The 20980-nt window shown below is 36.2% G+C and overlaps 1 protein-coding gene across 1 annotated transcript in view; it reads right to left on the reverse strand.

The window, feature by feature from the left end:
• LOC134743758 (all trans-polyprenyl-diphosphate synthase PDSS1) overlaps window positions 1-20980 on the reverse strand; it is a 79930-nt gene that overhangs the window by 34040 nt on the left and 24910 nt on the right. The window contains exons 2-3 of the mRNA XM_063677402.1: window positions 16350-16544; window positions 1211-1350 (exon numbers count right to left, since the gene is read on the reverse strand). Of these exons, the coding sequence (XP_063533472.1) occupies window positions 1211-1350; window positions 16350-16544 (335 nt within the window). The remainder of the gene's footprint in view (window positions 1-1210; window positions 1351-16349; window positions 16545-20980) is intronic.

Below are 20980 nucleotides of genomic sequence, written 5' to 3' on the forward strand. Positions count from 1 at the left end.
TATGGCTATGAACTTGTAGTAGTAATTAGTGACTTTTGGTTGTCACCTACCAAAATACACAGTAATAAAGTCTATTTAATTTCCACAGTCCAGATTAAGAGCAGACTCCTTTTCAAGAGGGTCCGGTGTTTAATTTTAAACAATTTAAGTTGACTTATCAAACAAGAAATATATATGCGAATACCGGGTTCATAAATGCAATAGTTAAATGTCAACATGTCTACAAAGAATAGTGGGGAAACCAACAAAAGGCGAATCGACGCGTTTGGGTTAGCAACTGGTGTAAATTATTCAAATGATCATGATAGTGACGTTCAAAATAAACATATATATTTGTATACCTAAATGGTCACGCGATGAAACTCATAGACCAATTCGAACTTAAAAATGGATTTCAATTTATGTATCACTCGCCAATGCATTTCGCACATACTTATAAGTCGTATAGTAATTGTGATGCCGCAAGGGCCTGTGATGCGAAGGGGTGGGAAGGAAAGGAAATCCAAGAGGTAGGGAAGAAAAAGACATGCTGCACTGATACGAAGTGAATGGCAAAAGGGCAATGATGATAGGAAGTGAGATGCATTGCGAGTCATAAATATTATACCTATCTATCGATAACTGTTCAACTGATTGTTAAAGTTCGAATGACGCTCGCGGACAAGTTTATAATGAATTCGTGTAGGTTTAGTGTAAGTTTAGGATTATAAAATATTATTATATTTATTTAGACTTTATTTTCGACATCTCGTAACCGTTTACACTGCACACTGGCCGTGAGTGATTCACGCGGCGAACTATGGAAATGTTTAGCTGTCTGACTAAATGTCCATGAAATCAAATACCTCCTCGTCTGCTTGTAATAAAGTGTATTTGTATTATAATGTATTGTATTATATTATACTATTATTGTTTGAAAGCTTTACAGGCCAATTCGAACGTACACTGACATCAGAATAATATTTGAAACATTATGGTGTTCAGTTCGCTCTGGTTGGTGTTCCGTTCCATATGCCGCAATTGGATCAAGAGTGGCCTACCTGTTTTCAGCATATAAATACGTGGTAGTTGACGGCGCGCGCCATTAGAATCGCGACCATCGACCTTAGCACCTTTCCCTGTCCGTCAAAGTAGTATGTAGCTATGGTGATCACTTCGCTCTGGTTGGTGTTCCGTTCCATATGCCGCAGTGGGATCAAGAGTGGCCTACCTGTTTTCACCATATACGTGGTAGTTGACGGCGCGCGCCATTAGGATAGCGACCATCGGCCTTAACGCCTTGCCCTGTCCGTCGAAGTAGTATGTAGCTATGGTGTTCAGTTCGCTCTGGTTCGTGTTCCTTTCCAATTCCTGTAGAAAAAAAGAAAGTATATAAATTACTATTTGAAATCAATTGTTATTTGAATTTAATTATTTTCCCTTTAATCCTTTTAAGCGGATTACTTAGGTTAGTAAGTGTAAGTAGAAGTAGAGCCGTGTCAAAGTAAATAATAATAAAAGTAAATTAACCCGTAAGTGGCCTTTGTAATGTATTTATTTCCGAACAATATTCTTTCTTACTCAATAAGTAAACACAATCTAAGAATGGCGGATAAACTAATTTTAAAATTTCATCTAATCAATTAATCATACAGGCATATAGTAATGGGCAGTTTTCAGGGCCAAGCCCATTCAACTACATTAAAAATCATAATTCGTCAAAACCAAAACATAATCATAAATCAAGCACGTTTGATCAATTACCCCCCTTAATTCAAACTTTAATTGATATGCAATATAAAAGTTTTCAAAGATTACGATCCCATTGAAAATGCTCAACAACATAAAATTTATACAAGCCAAATACAGAAATGATAATAATAATATTCTCATCAATCAACGACCATGATCTTTATAAGTTTTTAAAAGCCACTTGAGGCTTTCAATAGTTTCGCGCCTAAGCCATCACGATAAAGAATAATACCGAGTTGCGAGGTTGTGACCCTATCAAATATGAATACCCTTACCATGAGCTCCATTTGACAATAATTAGACGCCTTAGTGTGCGCATTTTTATGTTTGTGCAAACGAGATACAGTGTTATTGACCGAGCGTTAGCGAAGGTCTCCGTTTCAGCTTAGGCCAAGGGCCTGACACTCCTTGATAGAGAAAGATAGTCTTATTGCGATTCCTATAAGAGGAAAGAGAAAATAGTGCCATGCTTTGTCTTTATCACCAACCGGGCATTTTTTCATGGTTGGGTTGTGGCATCATGTGGGCATCATAGCAAGGAGGCTATGGCGAAATACCGAGATTTAAAAGAGTGAAAAAGAAAAGACATTGGACATGCAATATGCATACATTTTATATGAATATTCTTTCTCTTACCCCCGGTCGCTAGTTGACGCGTCTATATCTACTTGTATATACTATGTCTATGGCTTGGGCATATATGATTTTGTATGTCCGGATGTTCTCCTCTACAGGTCCCATTACTAAGACTCCGCTGTCTGTTTCAGACTGTATCTTATGAACCGTGATAGCTAGACAGTTGAAATTTTCACAGATGATGTATTTCTGTTGCCGCTATAACAATAAATACTAAAAAAATACGGAACCCTCGGTGGGCGAGTCCGACTCGCACTTGTCCGGTTTTTTTAACTATATAGGTATAGGATCGCACTGTAAACCACTCATAATATGGTCATATCACAAAGTTTACGCAATGTGCTACGGTTTCGTAGGCCTTGCTACGACAAAGCTAAGATGTGTAGACTACAGACATTCTACAGTGTGTTGTTCCTGCTACAGTGAGTAACTTAGGTATGAATAACAGGCCAACTCGAATGTACACTGATATTAGAATGATATCTGAATGATGTCTCGCTCGCGCCAATACATGTACGGAAAAGTACGAGCGATATGACAATAAGTAGTGAAAGCAGCATTTGAAGTTTTAAAATAATTTTGTTATTGATATGAGAATGCATCTTGTTCTTACTGTATCTATATTATATATATCATATTTGGCTAGGTACGTGTAACATTCACGGACGAATGTCAAAATGAGAAGATATTTAAATAATTTTCCAAGTTCCAAATGAAAATATTTACCTACATGTTATACCTATTTTGTAATCTATGTGACCTCTACGGCCGTAGAAGAAATAGTTAATTGTCTTGTCACTCATGTCAATGTCATTCAAATAAAATAACGTCATAGTATTTTGTGCAAGTACATAATAAGGGTTCTTATAATTCAAGGGCCGAAGTAATGTCAAAAAAAATGTCAAGTACCAGTCAAAAGTTTAAGTTCACCCTTTGTTTTCGTTATAAATGAGTAACTTTTGTGTGAATTTTTTTGCAGTTCGGATGTCAAAATTTGTTTCCAACTGATCCGTTATTGTTTTCAGAGATGTCGCTGGCTCAATATTTCAAGGTTCTATGTTACATTTTCGAGATAGTAGAAAATCGACTTAATGTCACTATGATAATGTTCAAATTTCAGTTCGACAAAAGTGTAACATAGAACCCTGTAATATTGGGCCAGCGATGTGTTTGATTAGTCAGATACAATTTACGTACATTTCTAAACAACTCATTCCCTAAAATCTCATAGGAATGACGAGAGCTCAGAGCTTTGTCGGTTACCTTAGACTAAAAAACTGAAACAACTTTAGGCAGATAATATGGGGTCATACGCACACACGTCGGATACGTCGGGTGTCCCCACCTACGCAATTCGTTGTGATTCTAATTCTAACCCATCATGCCTATAAGATTTTAGGGAATGAGTTGTTTAGAAATGTACGTAAATTGTGTCTGACTAATCAAACACATCTCTAGAAACAATAACGGATCAGTTGCAAACAAATTTTGCCATCCTAACTGCAAAAAAATATCGCATATAAGTACTCATTTGTACCGAAAACAAATAAAAGGGTGAACTTGAACTTTTGACCGGTACTGTAATTATGCACACAATATTTTTCTAAGACAGCATAACACCAAAAAATATAAATAAAATCAAAGTAAATTAATTAAATCAGATTTATAATTGAGTCAATCGCGAATTTATTATGTTACCATTATTTACTGAAATAAATTCACGATAGACCCGATTATAAATGTGATTTCATATGTGTTCAAAGCGCGAAGGTTTTAAATGTTATAAAGTAAATAATTATTTGTAGATCTTTGCCTCTTTACTTCTAAGTCAGAATATAAAAAAACAACAGATGCATAATATTGTATGAATATTCCTAAGAACACTGCGCTGGGGCCGAAGCCCGCCGCGCCGCACGATTTCGATCTCACTGGCAGCCATTTAATCTACAAATAAGAGTGCTGGAGTAGAAAAACATTACATACCTATGTTATTATTAATATAGAATAATGAATACATAAAACTACATTTTTTAAATATTTATTTGTAAGGTAAGATGTGGTACGTGAGGTTGTCGTGAACTTGTATACCCTGAATAAAGATATATGCATTAGTGCAATTAACATATTTAACAGTCATTTTGAATAATTATTGATCATTACCATACAGCTTTGTACTATTGTTTACAGGCGTAATGTCACGAATCAAACGTGAAAATATGTACCTGCGACAACACATGAGTAAATAATGAAACAAATATTTTTAGTCGACCATAGATTGACTCGAAAAGACAATGAACCTTTAATATGGCGCAAAATCGTGGTCGTGAAATCAAGCCTCCTCGAAGCTCAAAAAATGCAAATAGACGCTCAAAGGTAATGCGCCTCCTGTGTCCCGTTAAGGGTTTAGGCTTATAAGAAGACGCTTGTTCACTAAAGATTTTTATTCTTAAGTAATTTAATTATTCAACAGCCGATGTGAGAAACGTAATAGTTTCCATTGGTATTAGGTAAGGTCGTTGTGTCTATTCGTAACTCACGATTTTTCGCACTGCACCCTAATTTTATTTGGAACAATCGTATATTAAGTTGTTAAGCCTAGTTAATTCTATAAAGAGGTAAGTGCAGTGCAATGAGTGCACACGATGTTCATTCCTGAAACTTAAAATTAGCTAATTTACGTGTGGTAAATGTGCCGAAGCCGATGTGAGAAACGTAATAGTTTCCATTGGTATTAGGTAAGGTCGTTGTGTCTATTCGTAACTCACGATTTTTCGCACTGCACCCTAATTTTATTTGGAACAATCGTATATTAAGTTGTTAAGCCTAGTTAATTCTATAAAGAGGTAAATGCAGTGCAATGAGTGCACACGATGTTCATTCCTGAAACTTAAAATTAGCTAATTTACGTGTGGTAAATGTGCCGAAGCCGATGTGAGAAACGTAATAGTTTCCATTGGTATTAGGTAAGGTCGTTGTGTCTATTCGTAACTCACGATTTTTCGCACTGCACCCTAATTTTATTTGGAACAATCGTATATTAAGTTGTTAAGCCTAGTTAATTCTATAAAGATGTAAATGCAGTGCAATGAGTGCACACGATGTTCATTCCTGAAACTTAAAATTAGCTAATTTACGTGTGGTAAATGTGCCGAAGCCGATGTGAGAAACGTAATAGTTTCCATTGGTATTAGGAAAGGTCGTTGTGTCCATTCGTACCTCACGATTTTTTCGCACTGCACCCTAATTTTATTTGGAACAATCGTATATTAAGTTGTTAAGCCTAGTTAATTCTATAAAGAGGTAAATGCAGTGCAATGAGTGCACACGATGTTCATTCCTGAAACTTAAAATTAGCTAATTTACGTGTGGTAAATGTAATTGGAAGCGGAATAAGCGATCACGCTATATTATCATAATATATTAAACAAGTATGGAAGCGGCCAAGCGTGATCGCGTACTGCACGCTGCGTCTAGTGAGTAAGAGATCTGTGATTGTGTCGCAAATCGCAATTTGATGCAACCAGACATAAGTGTCATCTCCCGACCTTGCAAACGGAGACGTTGCGAAAACCCACTAAATCTCTATTGTACATGTATACTAATTTTATTGTGTTTAAACACCGTGGAAGGTTATGGGAGCAACAAATTTAAATTACATCTAAATGTGCATTGTATTAGTTTAAACGACGCGAGCTACAGCTACGCTATTAGAATATATAATAGAATGCTTACGCAATTCAATTGCTTTAAATATTTCTGGTTTATGCAGTAACTTTGGGACTAAAGTCTAATCCTTAGGGTTCCGTACCCGAAGGGTAAAAACGGGACCCTATTACTAAGACTCCACTGTTCGTCTGTCTGTCACCAGGCTGTATCTCATGAACCGTGATAGCTAGACAGTTGAAATTTTCACAGATGATGTATTTCTGTTGCCGCTATAACAACAAATACAAAAGAGTACGGACCCCTCGGTGGGCGAGTCCAACTTGCACTTATCCGGTCTTTAAAGCAACATTTCGCTGCGACACTTCACCAGCGTGTGCATAACTTACGTTCTATGCATCTCGAGCACTAATATTCGAGTGCGAACGAGATGTATATAGAAAGTAAGTTACGTAGAGGTTTTTTTTATGATATAGGAGGTAAACGTGCAGACGGATCGCCTGATGGTAAACGATTACCGCCGCCCATGGACACCCGGAACACCAGGGGTTGTAAGTGCGTTAGGAAGGTTTCGTTAACGAATTTGTCAGTTGGACACAGCTAAGGCAGTCCTATCAATAGTATCAGCAATATCAATAAAGGTAATCTTCACAATACAGAAATATTAAGTTTCCTATTGTGAAATATATCTAATCAGCATCGAAATCTTAGCCGTGCCCATCGGCCATTTAAATATTTAATAACAAAGATATATTCGAGGTCAATAGATTTAGATTTATTTATTTCATAATATTAAATTACATTATAAATTATTTTAAGCTAATCTTTACGAATTTATATTATGATCGTCAACTATTATATACAAATGTCAATACAGATAAAAATCATCATCAAATATCAATAGCAAATGAAACTCGAACTGTGCCTTTGCCTAACATGCAGCGTCGAAGCTCTGGCCGTATTTCCATTGTAAAGTAACCTTGAGATTTATTCACCATATAGGTAACACTTAAAAAAAATTGAATGGGCAACTTGGAGAGCAAGCATGCATCTCAAATATGAAATGTGTATTGATATTTGAGAATACAACTTTTTATCGAAGTATTTCTAACGTACTTACACGCTAAACAAACCGCGACGCGTTAAGCTAAAAATTAAAATATATCGTTATGACATGCAAAATCTTCTGAATTAATAAGTTCACGTAAGAAATATTTTGTCATACTTGCGCATAATCCCCCGCAATAAAAAGTGAGTCTGTAAAAATGGAAATGGATTTTAATTTTCATTTGATTAATAGTATTAATACCTAGTTCCACCGTATGGAAAATTGAATGATGTGTGAAAAAGTTTAACCTTTATTTACTTAGTATGCTAGTTTAACTGAGTATTTGACTCGCCTGCGGTTAGAAATCACGCCCCCATGGGCTGCTTTTGCACAATTAACAATTCAAATATGAAATTTTGTAAGAAAGGATCGTCTGACGATTGACCACACGGCCAAAGTATTTGGGTTAAGGTTTGTGTCGTAGAAGCGATTTTGCTAGTCCCGTGAGGGATCCCATGCCCCAATGACCTTCGATCTGAATCCCTTAGTTTTCTTATATTGTTTGTAGCTGATCATATTAACAGCAACGGCTTTAAGTAATATAGTATCCCATATTTACTTCAATGATCATTGTTTTCGAGATATTTGGCATCAAAATTGTATTTAACTTGTGTAGTTTAAAATTAAAACCTTGGACAAATTTGTAGAGACTTCAAAGATGAACCCAAATATGTAGATTTCGTATATGTAAGATCTCAAAGCAATCGAGATACGAAAAAAGTGCTTTTTTAGACAATGTTTAAAAAAATCGTTAATTAATAAGTATTCAGTTCTTTCAAAATCCGTCAGACAAAAATGGAGATAAAAGATTAAGGAACCGATAGCCGTTTGTCTTATAATTCTATATGTAGTGCAAGAGTAGGAGATACGATTCAAAACTTGTCAAAGATAGATGAAAACCGCGGGTAGCCCCTTAAAGGAAATTAATCGCAGTATATAATAGTAGTAGTTTAGTGTAGTAGTAGTTTTATATGCCAAAGGGTTGATTGCTTGATTCCCATGTTATGATTGATAAATTGAAGATAATAATCGTGCAAATAAATCATACCTTTATTCGTGTAAGCTCAAGAGAGATACTATAACTAATACGAGTACAATATATTTGATTACTGTTTATGCAACCTTCAGATAACAATCGTAACGTCTGTATTGTAAGCATCATTGTTTGGGCGGCGCGTATAAAGAGTTTATTTTACTGCGCTAAGATAGAAAACCAAACGGATTTAAAACCTCCAATCTCAAAATAAATAAGTATTAAATTAAAACAAAAAAAAACGCCTGCGCTAATCATAAGATTTAAAACATTTTGAAAAAGAGCTGATACTCTTCAAACTGCTGGATCGTTTTTTAACAAACTAAGAACCAACGCAAGGAAAACCTCATCGAAATCGGTCCATCCGCTTGAGAGCTACGATGCTACATTTGCGTCAAACGTATAATTCCCCTCTTTTTGCGTCCGAGGTTAAAAATCTAAAGTAACCGTAGTATACGGTTAGTTAAAATCGCATCACTACCTAGTACTCGTAGCGGCAAAATGTTTATTATATTCCTATTTTCTAGCGAACATTCATTCGAAAATCCGTGAAATTAGACTTTACATCATATAAACAATGATTGTATCATCATCACGATCATATATATTATACTTACGTCCCACTGCACGTGGCAAAATAGGCAGCCAAGTTAGCACAATGCGGATTGGGGACTTTTGACACACATCAATAAATATTAAATTTCTTATGTGAAAACACTCAAAAGCTAATCTTACCAATAATAAAACTTAGCTGGGTCGCTTTTTCACCTTCGTTAGCCTCTGGTTTGAAAATTAAATCGACTCGTTACTTTACAATTTAATACCCACCGGGCTACCGCGAAAACTCGGGCAAACTAATTATTTTAAAAATGTACCCTAGTTTAATCGAATTGTCCTTTTCATACGCCCCTATATTGTAAATTTCATCGAAATCGCTAGAGCCGTTTTTGAGAAATTACCAAAATAAATATGCAAATGTATCTGAAAAAATATGATAGATTATTTTCCGCTACCCCAGTCAATTTGCAATCAGCTATATCTGTTTATAAATTTGGCCATTTCTATTGAACTTGACTACATATAGAACTAGTGTTACACGCGCTGTGACGTTTGTATGACAGCGAAGATGCCAACGGCAACAAATTATGGTGTGCATTAAACGCCATGCCAGTTTAATTGATAAATATTGACCTTTATAAATTTTATAATTAAAACATACGTTGGCGCATTTCTACGAGTATATACAAGTAAGTACGTATCTTGGGGAATATCAGTAAACAAGTAACAACATACCTAGTCTAGCCATTCAATTCTGTTACAAAGTTAATTGTAGTTTTATATACCTAACTAGCGACCCGCCCCGACTTCGCACGGGTTACACAAAACCTTTACAAATTATACAATAAAACCTTCCTCAAGAATTACTCTATTGATAGGTGAAAACCGCATCAAAATCCGTTGCGTAGTTTTAAAGATCTAAGCATACATAGGGACAGACAGACAGCGGAAAGCGACTTTGTTTTATACTATGTAGTGATAAGCGTGCGACTTGCAATCCGGAGCGGAGGTCGCGGGTTCAAACCCATGAGTTTTTCGGAACTTATGTACGAAATATCATTTAATATTTACCAGTCGCTTTTTGGTGAAGGAAAACATCATGAGGAAACCGGACTAATCCCAATAAGACCTAGTTTACCCTCTGGTAATACTATTACTTATTCTTTGCCTCTGGGTTGGAAGGTCAATTTCGTAAAAACTAGTGCCTACGCCAATTCTTGGGATTAGTTGCCAAGTCGTCTCGTGTATTTTATGGTTTTGTGAGCAGGTCCAGATAAAAGGGTCACTAAGCCCAATTTTTGCGAAAAATTGATCCATTTTAGTGAATACACGTGCACGAGTGTAACAAAATACCGTAATAGACGCTTACGTTTAACCTATTTGCAACATCGTATTCCATGATAAAAGAATGACATCCTAAAAGACGTAACTCCTACTTCCCAACCAAATCTGAATGTGGATTAATTTACCAAGGATATTGAGACAACACGACTCTCGGCAAGTCAATGTTTGATATATGTACTAGGTAAAAAAAAAAGTTATGTATCTTAGAGAACAAGGCCTGCTCTATGCGATAGGTACATAAAAATAGTCTAGTAAAAATAGTCTGTTATAGAAAAAATATTTAAAGCTATGGGGGGGTCGATATTCCCGACGGATGTGGTGAAAAAGACGTGCCTATTTTTGAGGCACTTCGCTGCTTCATTAAAAAGCACGGTTATACTAGAGGGAATAACATGTATACTCTAATTTTACACTATGTCCTTCTGGTAAAACCGTTGATATGCTATGTTTGCATAACTAAAGAAAACTCAATTAGAGTTTTGAATGATTCACGGTTAGTTTCACTAGACTTATATTGACCGGGATATAGACCGTGATTACCTTTTGTATTATTTAAAGGTAATCACGGTCTATATCCCGGTCAATATAAGTCTAGTAAAGAAAACTCATAGTCATTGTGGTAATAAATAAAGGCCATTTTTATTATCACATTTGTTTATCTGCTTACTTCTAAGAAAAGTAGTAGTAATGATTCACCAATTCTACGGACTTAAATCATATTTATTAGGGTTCCGTACCCAAAGGGTAAAAACAGGACCCTATTACTAAGACTCCTCTGTCTGTCTGTCCGTCTGTCACCAGGCTGTATCTCATGAACCGTGATAGCTAGACAGTTAAAATTTTCACAGATGATGTATTTCTGTTGCCGCTATAACAACAAATACTAAAAACAGAATAAAATAAATATTTAAGTGGGGCTCCCATACAAGAAACGTTTTTGGTACCTTCGTGCGCGAGTCCGACTCGCACTTGGCCGATTTTATAAAATAAAGACCTACTCCTAATTTATTAATATCTAAATTATTAGTTTCGCGTTAGGCTCCTATTTTTGATCACTCTTATTACATCAATAATACAACGACGTTAACTAAAGCAATCACAATAACACGATGAGTTAAGTAATTTCTCGGCGTGTCGACATTGAATCCACAATACCAGTACTTTTACTATCCACTTCTAGCGTGAAAATAAATAACTGGTATCCTAGCAAAGTAGGAAACGCGTAGAAACGCCGCCCGGTTTCTGACGGGTTTTCCAAACGGAAAGTAGGTGAGCGAGGCTCTTTGGATGTCCAATTGCTTACTTCTACCGATTGTTTAGGGTTAGAAATATCATACGTTATCCCGTATGATAAGCACTTTTCACTTAATATTTAATAGGCGTTTTATTAGAAGCCCTACCTTACCTGTCTGCCTACCTGCCTAACCCAATAGTGTTATCTATGAGTTAGTTATTAGGCCCGATTTACAACATTCATTATGGTTGTTATATAATTATGATCCATATACCTATTGCTAGTTTTTAAGTTGTTACTCACATGTTTATTTACCTTTCCCAATAGTTTGAAATCATAATAAGTTTGGTAAGTATTTTTCATCAATTATTGTAATTTCAGTTATTTGTCATTAGTGTTAACTTATCTCACATGGTCCTGAGACCATAATGTTTTTATTATTCTCATGTATACCTATCCTAATGAGATTTGTCTCCCTTATAAGCAGGACTACGTCCCAAATTAAATCAGTCTAGTTTGAAACGTCAAACCGTGTTTACTCCAAGCCACATAACAATATTGGCGCAGTCGGTTGGATTTTAAGGCTGCATAAAGTATTTTCCGATAGAGATTATTAGCCGCAGTTCGCACAATAAAACGTTTGTACTGCATATAAATAGGTAATTGGCACAGAAATATGTAATTGGTTAATTCGGTTAGTATAGTACGTCATGAAATAAATAAACATGACAATAATAATATGGAAATGACATGAACATGACGACATGACAACTGTTGACACAATTTAATATATATCCATTAGGTGCGCAAATTTTAAACAACTAATGAATAAATAAGGTAATAAGTGAGAACGCAAAACAAAGATACGTTAGGCTAGGTAGTCGAGTCAGTGCATACACACGTGATAGGTCACGGAGCTACCGTGCAGACATGTTTAACTTCTAGCGGCCAATCATACAATAAAAATTAACAGTTCAATTTGAATCAACGGTATTAGAAAATATAATTGAATTTGATTCATTTTAAAATCGAACGAAACAAAACAAAACAAAAGCAACTGTTCCAATTAATAATGATTTATTGGAACATTCTGGGTTCCGGCAGAATATCAGTGCTCCGCTCAATAGAGTGGAGCGTATAGCTGAGTCGGAACCCATTTGTTGTTGCTGCAATGCACACAGCGTGCAGCTAACCACTAAAAACTAATTTTTCGTGTTTAAGTAAAAAATTTTTTGTTAATTTAATTTAGTACTTAAGTTTTGTTCTGACTGCAATGTACCTACTTATACTTTACACTAAAATTGTGTGTTTTGCAGCATCCAAATAAACGTTTTATCTATCTATCTATCTATTTAAATTTCATTAAAGGTAATTTATACTAGTATTAGGACAGTAGGACGCTAAAGGCTATAAAGACCGCATTTACTTTCTGTGAAGTTTGTAACTAAGTCACTATGGTATTATAATGATATAAAAACATGACCCAGTCTGTTCAGGCATAATAAAACATGTCTATCGGACAATCTATTGCAACTGGGGTGCTTGCTCTTTTTAGCAAATGTAATTTTTCTTTGATTCTAATTTCACTTAGAATAAAATGCATACAGAATATGTCAAGTTTGGCTTCGAAGTACCTAGACCATTTATGTTTGAGGTCGTTCCATACAATGTAATGTATCGCTGTACACAGCGTTGAATGTCAACTGTCGACCAAGGTCTAAGGTCAATGAAAATATTTATAACATAGGAGGGAACACCAATAGTATAAATTTCCCGCCTTACTTAAAAAAACTGCGACGTTCATTCAGTATGGCCCAGGAATACGGCCCGTATTCCTGGGCCATACTAAATGAACTACTTAAATATATGTCTATTCTACGCAGCCGTGTCAGGTCATACTCAATCATATTGTAAGTACATCGTAAACCAAAATAATTATCAGTGATGTGTGAATTGCACAATCCACGCCCGCGCTAACGCGTCGTGACTTTGACACACTTGCCGATCAATGGACACTGCAACACTCGCCACTATCAAACTTATTGTGTTATGAAAATATGAAGCGATGTGTGCTTTTGTTGCGATTGAAAGGCAATTGACAGTTCTTAGGGTACCGTACCCGAAGGGTAAAAACGGAACCCTATTACTAAGACTTCGCTGTCCGTCCGTCTGTCCGTCTGTCACCAGGCTGTATCTCATGAAACGTGATAGCTAGACAGTTGAAATTTTCACAGATGATGTATTTCTGTTGCCGCTATAACAACAAATACTAAAAACAGTATAAAATAAATATTTGTGCCATTTTCAACCAAAAGGGTACTTATTGTCGCTTGTCAGCAAGGCGCTATTTCCATATGGCTTCAATTAGAAATCAACCTTATCGACAAGCGACAATGTGGTACCTTTTGATTGAAAACGTCACATTTACGTGATTTTATTACCGTTATTTGCGTAATGGTACGGAACCCTTCGTGCGCGAGTCCGTCTCGCACTTTGCCGGTTTTAAAATAACGGTATAGTTTGAATTACGAAAACCATGGGTGGGCACATGCACCTTCAGGTGTGCGCTGTGGATCTTTGTTTAGGTATCTGGCGCGGGGGCGTAGGAGCAAACGCTTCCTCAGACCTCGTGTCTGAACCGCAATTATCTACTAGCCTACCGCCTACCTATACCGATATGATTTTGGCGTGATTAGTAATAAATAAATAATAAAATAAAATGCATTTATTTCAGACGAATAAGTGTCCATAGTTTGTTAGTAACAAAAAATACTTAAATAACTACATTAGTACCTAAACCTAAGTGAAGCGAGGACCAGTGCCTGATTAGGCCACTGTCCCACCTCCCCGCTGCTACGCTCAGAAGGCTGTGGCTGCTGTAGCGGACTCTGCGGAGCGTCGCGGCGCAGCGCTTGCGCAGCGTCGCATGGAAACCGTCTACGTGTGCGTTCGCGAACATGCCAGACGCGTTGCAATGCCGCGGCAGCCGCAACAGCACCCTGAACGCGTCATTATATTGAACCCGCAATGTATTGAGCGAGCGCTGCCTGAATCTCGACCATAAGCTGCAGGTAGTAGCTAACCTACTAAAAAAATTGAAAAATAAGTTCGTCACTTATGCTGTTTTTGTAAAATTTTGTAAGTTATGTTCTTTTTGTAAGAAAATAAAACAAGTTTCTATAGAAATCATGTTTTGTATTCTATCAGAAAGGGTACAGATTTATCTTAACTAGTGGATTTATTTTTTTGGGGACTGATTTTGGACAATTGGGGTCATTTTTGGACACTATCTTTTGCTCTACGTGTAGATCCTACTTAGACGAATGCTATGATGCCAAAAACTCAAATCCGCAAAAAATGATAGTTATGTTGTTATTGTAAACATGCCTTCAACTGTTAAGCCTATAGGAAAAACGTTATACTCCGAATTAGCGGTTTGGGAACATTAAACAATGAGTCTCGTTAAAAATGATATTGTTTACTCAACGTAACATACTGCCCATATTATGAAGTACTCTCGGCTTATTAATATAAAAAGATTAAACCTTTTTATACGATACCGGATACCGTTGGTTCTACTATTATTTATTTCAAACTTTATTGCACATAAAAAGAGTACAAAAGGCGGTCTATTATTCGAATAAGGGCCAATTGAGAACAACAAGTTAAAAAGATCAAAAAGCATGACGAAAACTGCTTTCGTAAGTCAATCTCAAGGTCATTGGCGTAAAATTAAGTATTGGTGTTAAGGGTCTCCGGCATGATCGGTTCTACATACAAACATAGTTCCGCTCTCATTTTAAAACGACTAGCTAGATTGCTCTGAAACTTTGTACTTACAATAGGATAAGGTATATCTATGTCTGTAATTAGTTTATATAGCTTCAGATACCATAGTTTAAAAAATACAGTGAATTTAAGTTTTTCATACAAAACTTGTTTTTGCTCTATTTCGTTTGTTTTATAAACTCGAGCTATATAAACTAATTTCAGACCTAGATATACCTCATATCATTGTATGTGCAAAGTTTCATTACAATCCAATACGTAGTTTAAAAATGAGATCGGAACTACGTTTGTATGGGAAGGTGCAATTCGGCAGAGCTTGCTGGGGACTCTTAAGTGTAAAGTTATGTCCGCAACTAAATACATAGTATGGGCAATGGATAAATCTCTTGTAGGTGTGTGAAGAACGGCAAGTAGTTTTTGAACTAATGACAGACAAAGAGTTCTAAATTAAAAAAAAACGGGTCTAACCGATTTCCATCATCGAAGTGTTCCCATAAGTGCTCCGTGAACAAGTCCGTGTACGGAACACTAATAAAAAGGGATCGTAAAGACGAAAGTCTGAATCGTTGGCTGTCATAAAACCGTAACATTTTTAAAAGGATTCCGATGTTAGGTAGTATAACAATGAATGTAACGAAAGTATGACTGAAAGTAATATTAAGTGATTGTGATTTAATTAATAGAAATTTATTGTACCAGGCACCAAGCATAATTTACAACTAAAGATTTCTTTGAAATTAATAATCTTTATAAGAGTAATTAATAATTAGCGATCCCTTTCACTGCACTTTTAAACTGGCTTAGATCAAACGTTATAATGACCACATTTTTCTCATCAGATAATACGAGCATTTGAGCCATGAAACTTCATGTACCTATTTACCACGTCAAGCGCGATAATCGCTTTTAGTTCCCCCCTCGCACATCGCATTTAGCTAATATTCATAGATTTGCACAGGCTTTATTTCTACATGCCTGTGAAAACTTACGAAACGTCAACAAACTCGTAGTACGGTGAAGATACTGTCTCTGCCATTAGAGATTGCAGGTTACTATTCACCGATGATATATCCTCGTATCGTTAATGTTGTCTTCCAGAAGGCGATAGTCGACCCTAATACTTATACTTACCTGTGTGATGTGTGATTTATAGACTGGAGGCGGCCTAGGAGTAGGTGTTCAGGCAAGGAATTTAGCAAAGAACTGTGTAGATGTTTCATAAGTAGGTCCTTTCCAGTGCTGGTTGTACTCACCGATCGTATGTCCTCGTATATCCCGTTAAGGTCGTCCTCCAGCAGGCGGTAGGGGTCGACGATCTGTGTGCCGTAGTCGGGCAGAGAGCCCGTAGATGTGCTTTGCAAGCTGGAGGCAAGGCGGCGCGCCACGCCGGCCACACTGGGGGCGCTCGCGCCCGCCGAGCCGCACGCCGGCCCGCATGTGGTCACGCGCTGTAACAAACAGGCATTCGTAAGTATTATTTTTACAAGACTACAGGTTGATTGATATTACACTAAGGTAGGAGAACACACACAACCTTCGTGTGGAACGAGGAACGGTGGAAGCAGAAGGTAGACTAGGACGTCAGAACTAACGAGCTGATTCTGACAAACGAGGACTGATTCATTTGTGACGGTTGCAACCTACTACATTGTTAAAAAAACTTCCGAATAAAGTTATATTTGAAAAGAAACCGTGTCGGCTTAGTTTTTAAACTCCATGTAATCGAATTTGTTGTAATAAGCATTTACACAGCTGTTAGAGCAAATGAGATACCTTTAGCCGCCTTGAGAACTAGTAATAAATAGTCAAATTGTTATTACGAAACTTTATCATAATAAAACTGTAGTTCCTGTTCCTTAGCTTTCCCTCTACCTATAGGATACGAGTATGTTATACTCGTATGCCTATTACAAAATGAGCATACGTGTGTACTAGAGATAAAAGCTCATTAAAAAGTCACAAATACTGTATTTATGACGTCAGACTGTTACGCGCAAATAACGCACACAAAGTTTTCAAACAATTTTTTGAGAGCAAAACACCTCTCAATCGCGGCGACACGAAACGCGGTAGCAAAATTAGCATCAAAAAAGACTGCGCTCTCAAATTCTAGTTGTACGCTCAAAGAAGCACATTATGTTCTAATGAGCTACATAAATTACAGTAAGGCATATGTTTAGGCAAACTAAGTAGGTAATTTAGAACTTATTGTAGACATCGCGCTCTGAATGGATTCGTTTGCAAATGCTACTTGTGTTTCTGTCAAGTTATTGCATTAATTTATTTCACAATTATACGTATAAGTATAGACGTGTAAGTATTGATTTAGTTTACATCAAATTTCAGACATGTAAATATTTTTAATTTACAACATTCGGCAGCTAATTAAGAACGTGGTCGAGAAATACTAATAAATAGTAAAATTGTTATTACGAAACTTTATCATAATAAAACTGTAGTTCCTGTTCCTTAGCTTTCCCTCTACCTATGATACGAGTATGTTATACTCGTATGCCTATTACAAAATGAGCTTACGTGTGTACTAGAGATAAAAGCTCACTAAAAAGTCACAAATACTGTATTTTCGTAAAAGGCAAAGTTTTCCACTTGAACTTGCGACTACTTCAAAATCGTACTTGAAACATAAACGACAAGAACAGAAGTATGTCAAAAGCAACAATCTTGTTCAATGTCAAGGTGCGAAAAAGCGTTTATTTTCTGCGCCTTTGTATTATTAAATCACGAAAAAAAATAACTAGAGCTAAAATGAAATTTGATAATATCGGATGACAGCATGTAGGTAAATAGTATAGTACTAATAACAGCAGCAACAACCAATACGGTAGCAAAGTTTAGTAGCGAAGGGTGCGGCGAGTGCCCTTAGCTATGCGGCGGCGGCAGTGACCGCGATACGCATTTCGCAATGCATTTATGCAACTGCAGGTGAGTGCAGCCGATGGGCCCCGACCGGGCGTTGCAAAACCGACGCACGTATGCACGCATGCCGCTCAAAGCGTAAACAAGCTGGTAGGAAACGAGAAAAATCAATTACAGCGCAATAGTACAAACTAAACGTAAATCATATTAAATATATTAATAACGGGTCACTCACGTATTTTAAGTCGAAAAACGCTCGCCATGTTTCACTCCGTACCCCCGTGACCCGTTATTAAAATATTTAATATGTCTGTGTCTCACGGAAGTTTTGTTATTAAACGTAAGTCGTAGCGCTAATGTCACAGAATCCTTAGTAATTATAATCTAAACGTACTATAATGTTACTTTATATGTTTGGTTCAGAATCACATTACAAAACATATTAGAAAAGAATTTTCATTTGGGTAGTTAAAACCCTAGATTATGAACGATCCAAACTAATAGGATATTTTATACAAGACATCGTCCCCAAGGGGTGTAATGGGGTTACGGTTTTTATAAGTTTTACAAGTATGCAATCACAAACAGTTGTTCGTAACGTGTCTAAAGTAAGTCTATTTATGTATACGATGTATCTTCTGATAATGAACTTCTCTTCTGATAATGAACGCGTCCTGAAGATGCAAAAACAAGCAATCAGAGTACTTGTTGGTGCAAAGTTTAGAGATTCTTGTAGAGAGCACTTTATAAAATTGAGTATTTTAACATCTATCTCAGTTTACATAATGGAGGTAATCATACATATGAGAAAGAACATCCACGAATTCAAGACACGGTCTCAATGCAACCCTCGCCATACCAAAAGATCCCTTGATATAGTACCGAATGTGTACAGGCTGAAACTTTCAAAACGCTTGCCAAATGCAATGGGCTGTGAACTTTACAATAAACTACCTTACCATGTGAAGAATATCGAAAGTGAGAGTTCTTTTCGTATACGCCTGAAAACGCTGCTATTATCTCGCACACTGTATAGCGTTAAAGAATACCTCACAAATGACTACTCCAAATTTGACGTCGATTTAAAGAAAAAATAGTGTAAGTAGGTAAATATAATTTGTCCTTAGTTTAAGTTCAAATAAATTGTAATGTACATATGTACTTATATAATTATGAATATTATGATGTTTGACGATAATTATTTAAAATACGTATAAGTTTGTGATACAAATTTGTATTGTGTTTTTATAATGAATAAACAAATTCTATTCTATTCTATTCTATACGAAACCAATGAGTGACAGCTAAAGGTGACACCAATCATGCCATTTCTCCTTGATGCATATTAACAAGTTATTTGTCGGTTCGCTATAGGGTGTGCTATAGGGTTAAGTTTGGTCATCATCCACTTTACCCAGCCTACTCAACACGGCGCGCTGTAGTTCTAGGCGAATAGTACAACTTCCATGAGAAAGAGCTTTTATGAGCAACATTCCAGCTATGTAAATACGCTATACAGAACCAAATAACTGATGATTTAAAAATGATTTTTTACATTTCAGTGATGCTAGGTAACAGGAGCAGGTTTAATACATACTACTGTTCTTCTTTGCCTCATTTTTCTTTAAAGTTCTACGGTATCATACAGAAAAACCCCACTCAAAGTACAGGCACATTTAATTGCGCTGTCGTTACTACAGTGTAACTTTGACTCTTGGAGACCCTATACAAGTATACATCTCTGAGGATAATTTGATAAACTTTATAATCATATAGTTCTGAAACATCTAAATAATTTTAGTTTTTTTTATGTATAGTTTTTTTATGTAATTCGATATTAAGAGACCTTATACATCTCTAAGTATATGTTACGTACGTTAGTTTGAAATGGTAGTTGCGGTTAGTTGTATATTTTAATTGTTGATGTATTATTATTATTATTTTGCTTGTATGTAAATTCAATGTTGACGTGTGAAAGTGCCCTTGCTGAATAAATGTTGAAGTTTGAATCAAAATATAAAGTAAAATAATAAAAAAATCATTTATTTCAGACAATTAAGAGTCCATATTTGTTTGAATTAAATTAATATTAAAATTAAAATATGTAACATTAAAATTAAATTCAAAATTAAAGTTAAGTAAGATTTAAATGAAATAACATAACAACAAATTAATAAAACAAAAACAAATTAAATTCATGTCAATCAATAATTGTGACACGTAAACAAACATATTAGAGTACATTCTGAAATATCTGGACAATAGTTAAAGCATTTGGACAATAGTTATGCGGTAGCTTTTGTCTAAAGCAAATGAGTTGCTTGTACGTTTGCTTACGAAAAGCGGATTCAATAAGTCCGGAAAAGTCTGAATCCATGGAGGTCAATGTCGGTGTGATTAAGCTGTCATAAAATGTTAATGTAGTAGTTATTTTAGTACTAACGAGCAATATTTAAGTGTAGGAACCGTCCGTTACGTGTTCTACGCGGCACCGTAACGGTGCACGTCAGTGCAGTGGTGCACGCAGCTTTCCTCACGCGACCTGGACCGGTCGTCCTTGATTGCAATGTGGTTCAGTTCCTACATAGTAATCAATTTGTTACGATCGTTTAGTTATGATTTACACTAACTAGCCGAGCCGAGCCGAGCCTAACTAGAATGCCGCAAGCGATCCCATGACGCTCCCCTAACGGTACAGAGGGTGACGCCGCAGGGGGTGTTAGGTATTCTCCTCCCCTTCCTCTGGCTAATAGAGGATGTACGGGAGGAGCGCGTCCCACATACCACTCCCCAATGGGCTTCCCCAGTCCGGGGAATGCATTAACGCAATACTTTTATAAAACTTGTATTTTTCAAGTGTGCCGTGATATTTTTATAACTATTTGTTATATGAATAAACTTAAAGAAATAAGAAACCTATTTTGAGTGAGTTTTACATAATATCCTAATTAGTTAAATAAATATTTCAATTTAAATTAAGGCGGGCCTTATATGCCTCACTTACACG

Source organism: Cydia strobilella, chromosome 8 (genome assembly GCF_947568885.1).
Source record: "Cydia strobilella chromosome 8, ilCydStro3.1, whole genome shotgun sequence".
NCBI lineage: Eukaryota > Metazoa > Arthropoda > Insecta > Lepidoptera > Tortricidae > Cydia > Cydia strobilella.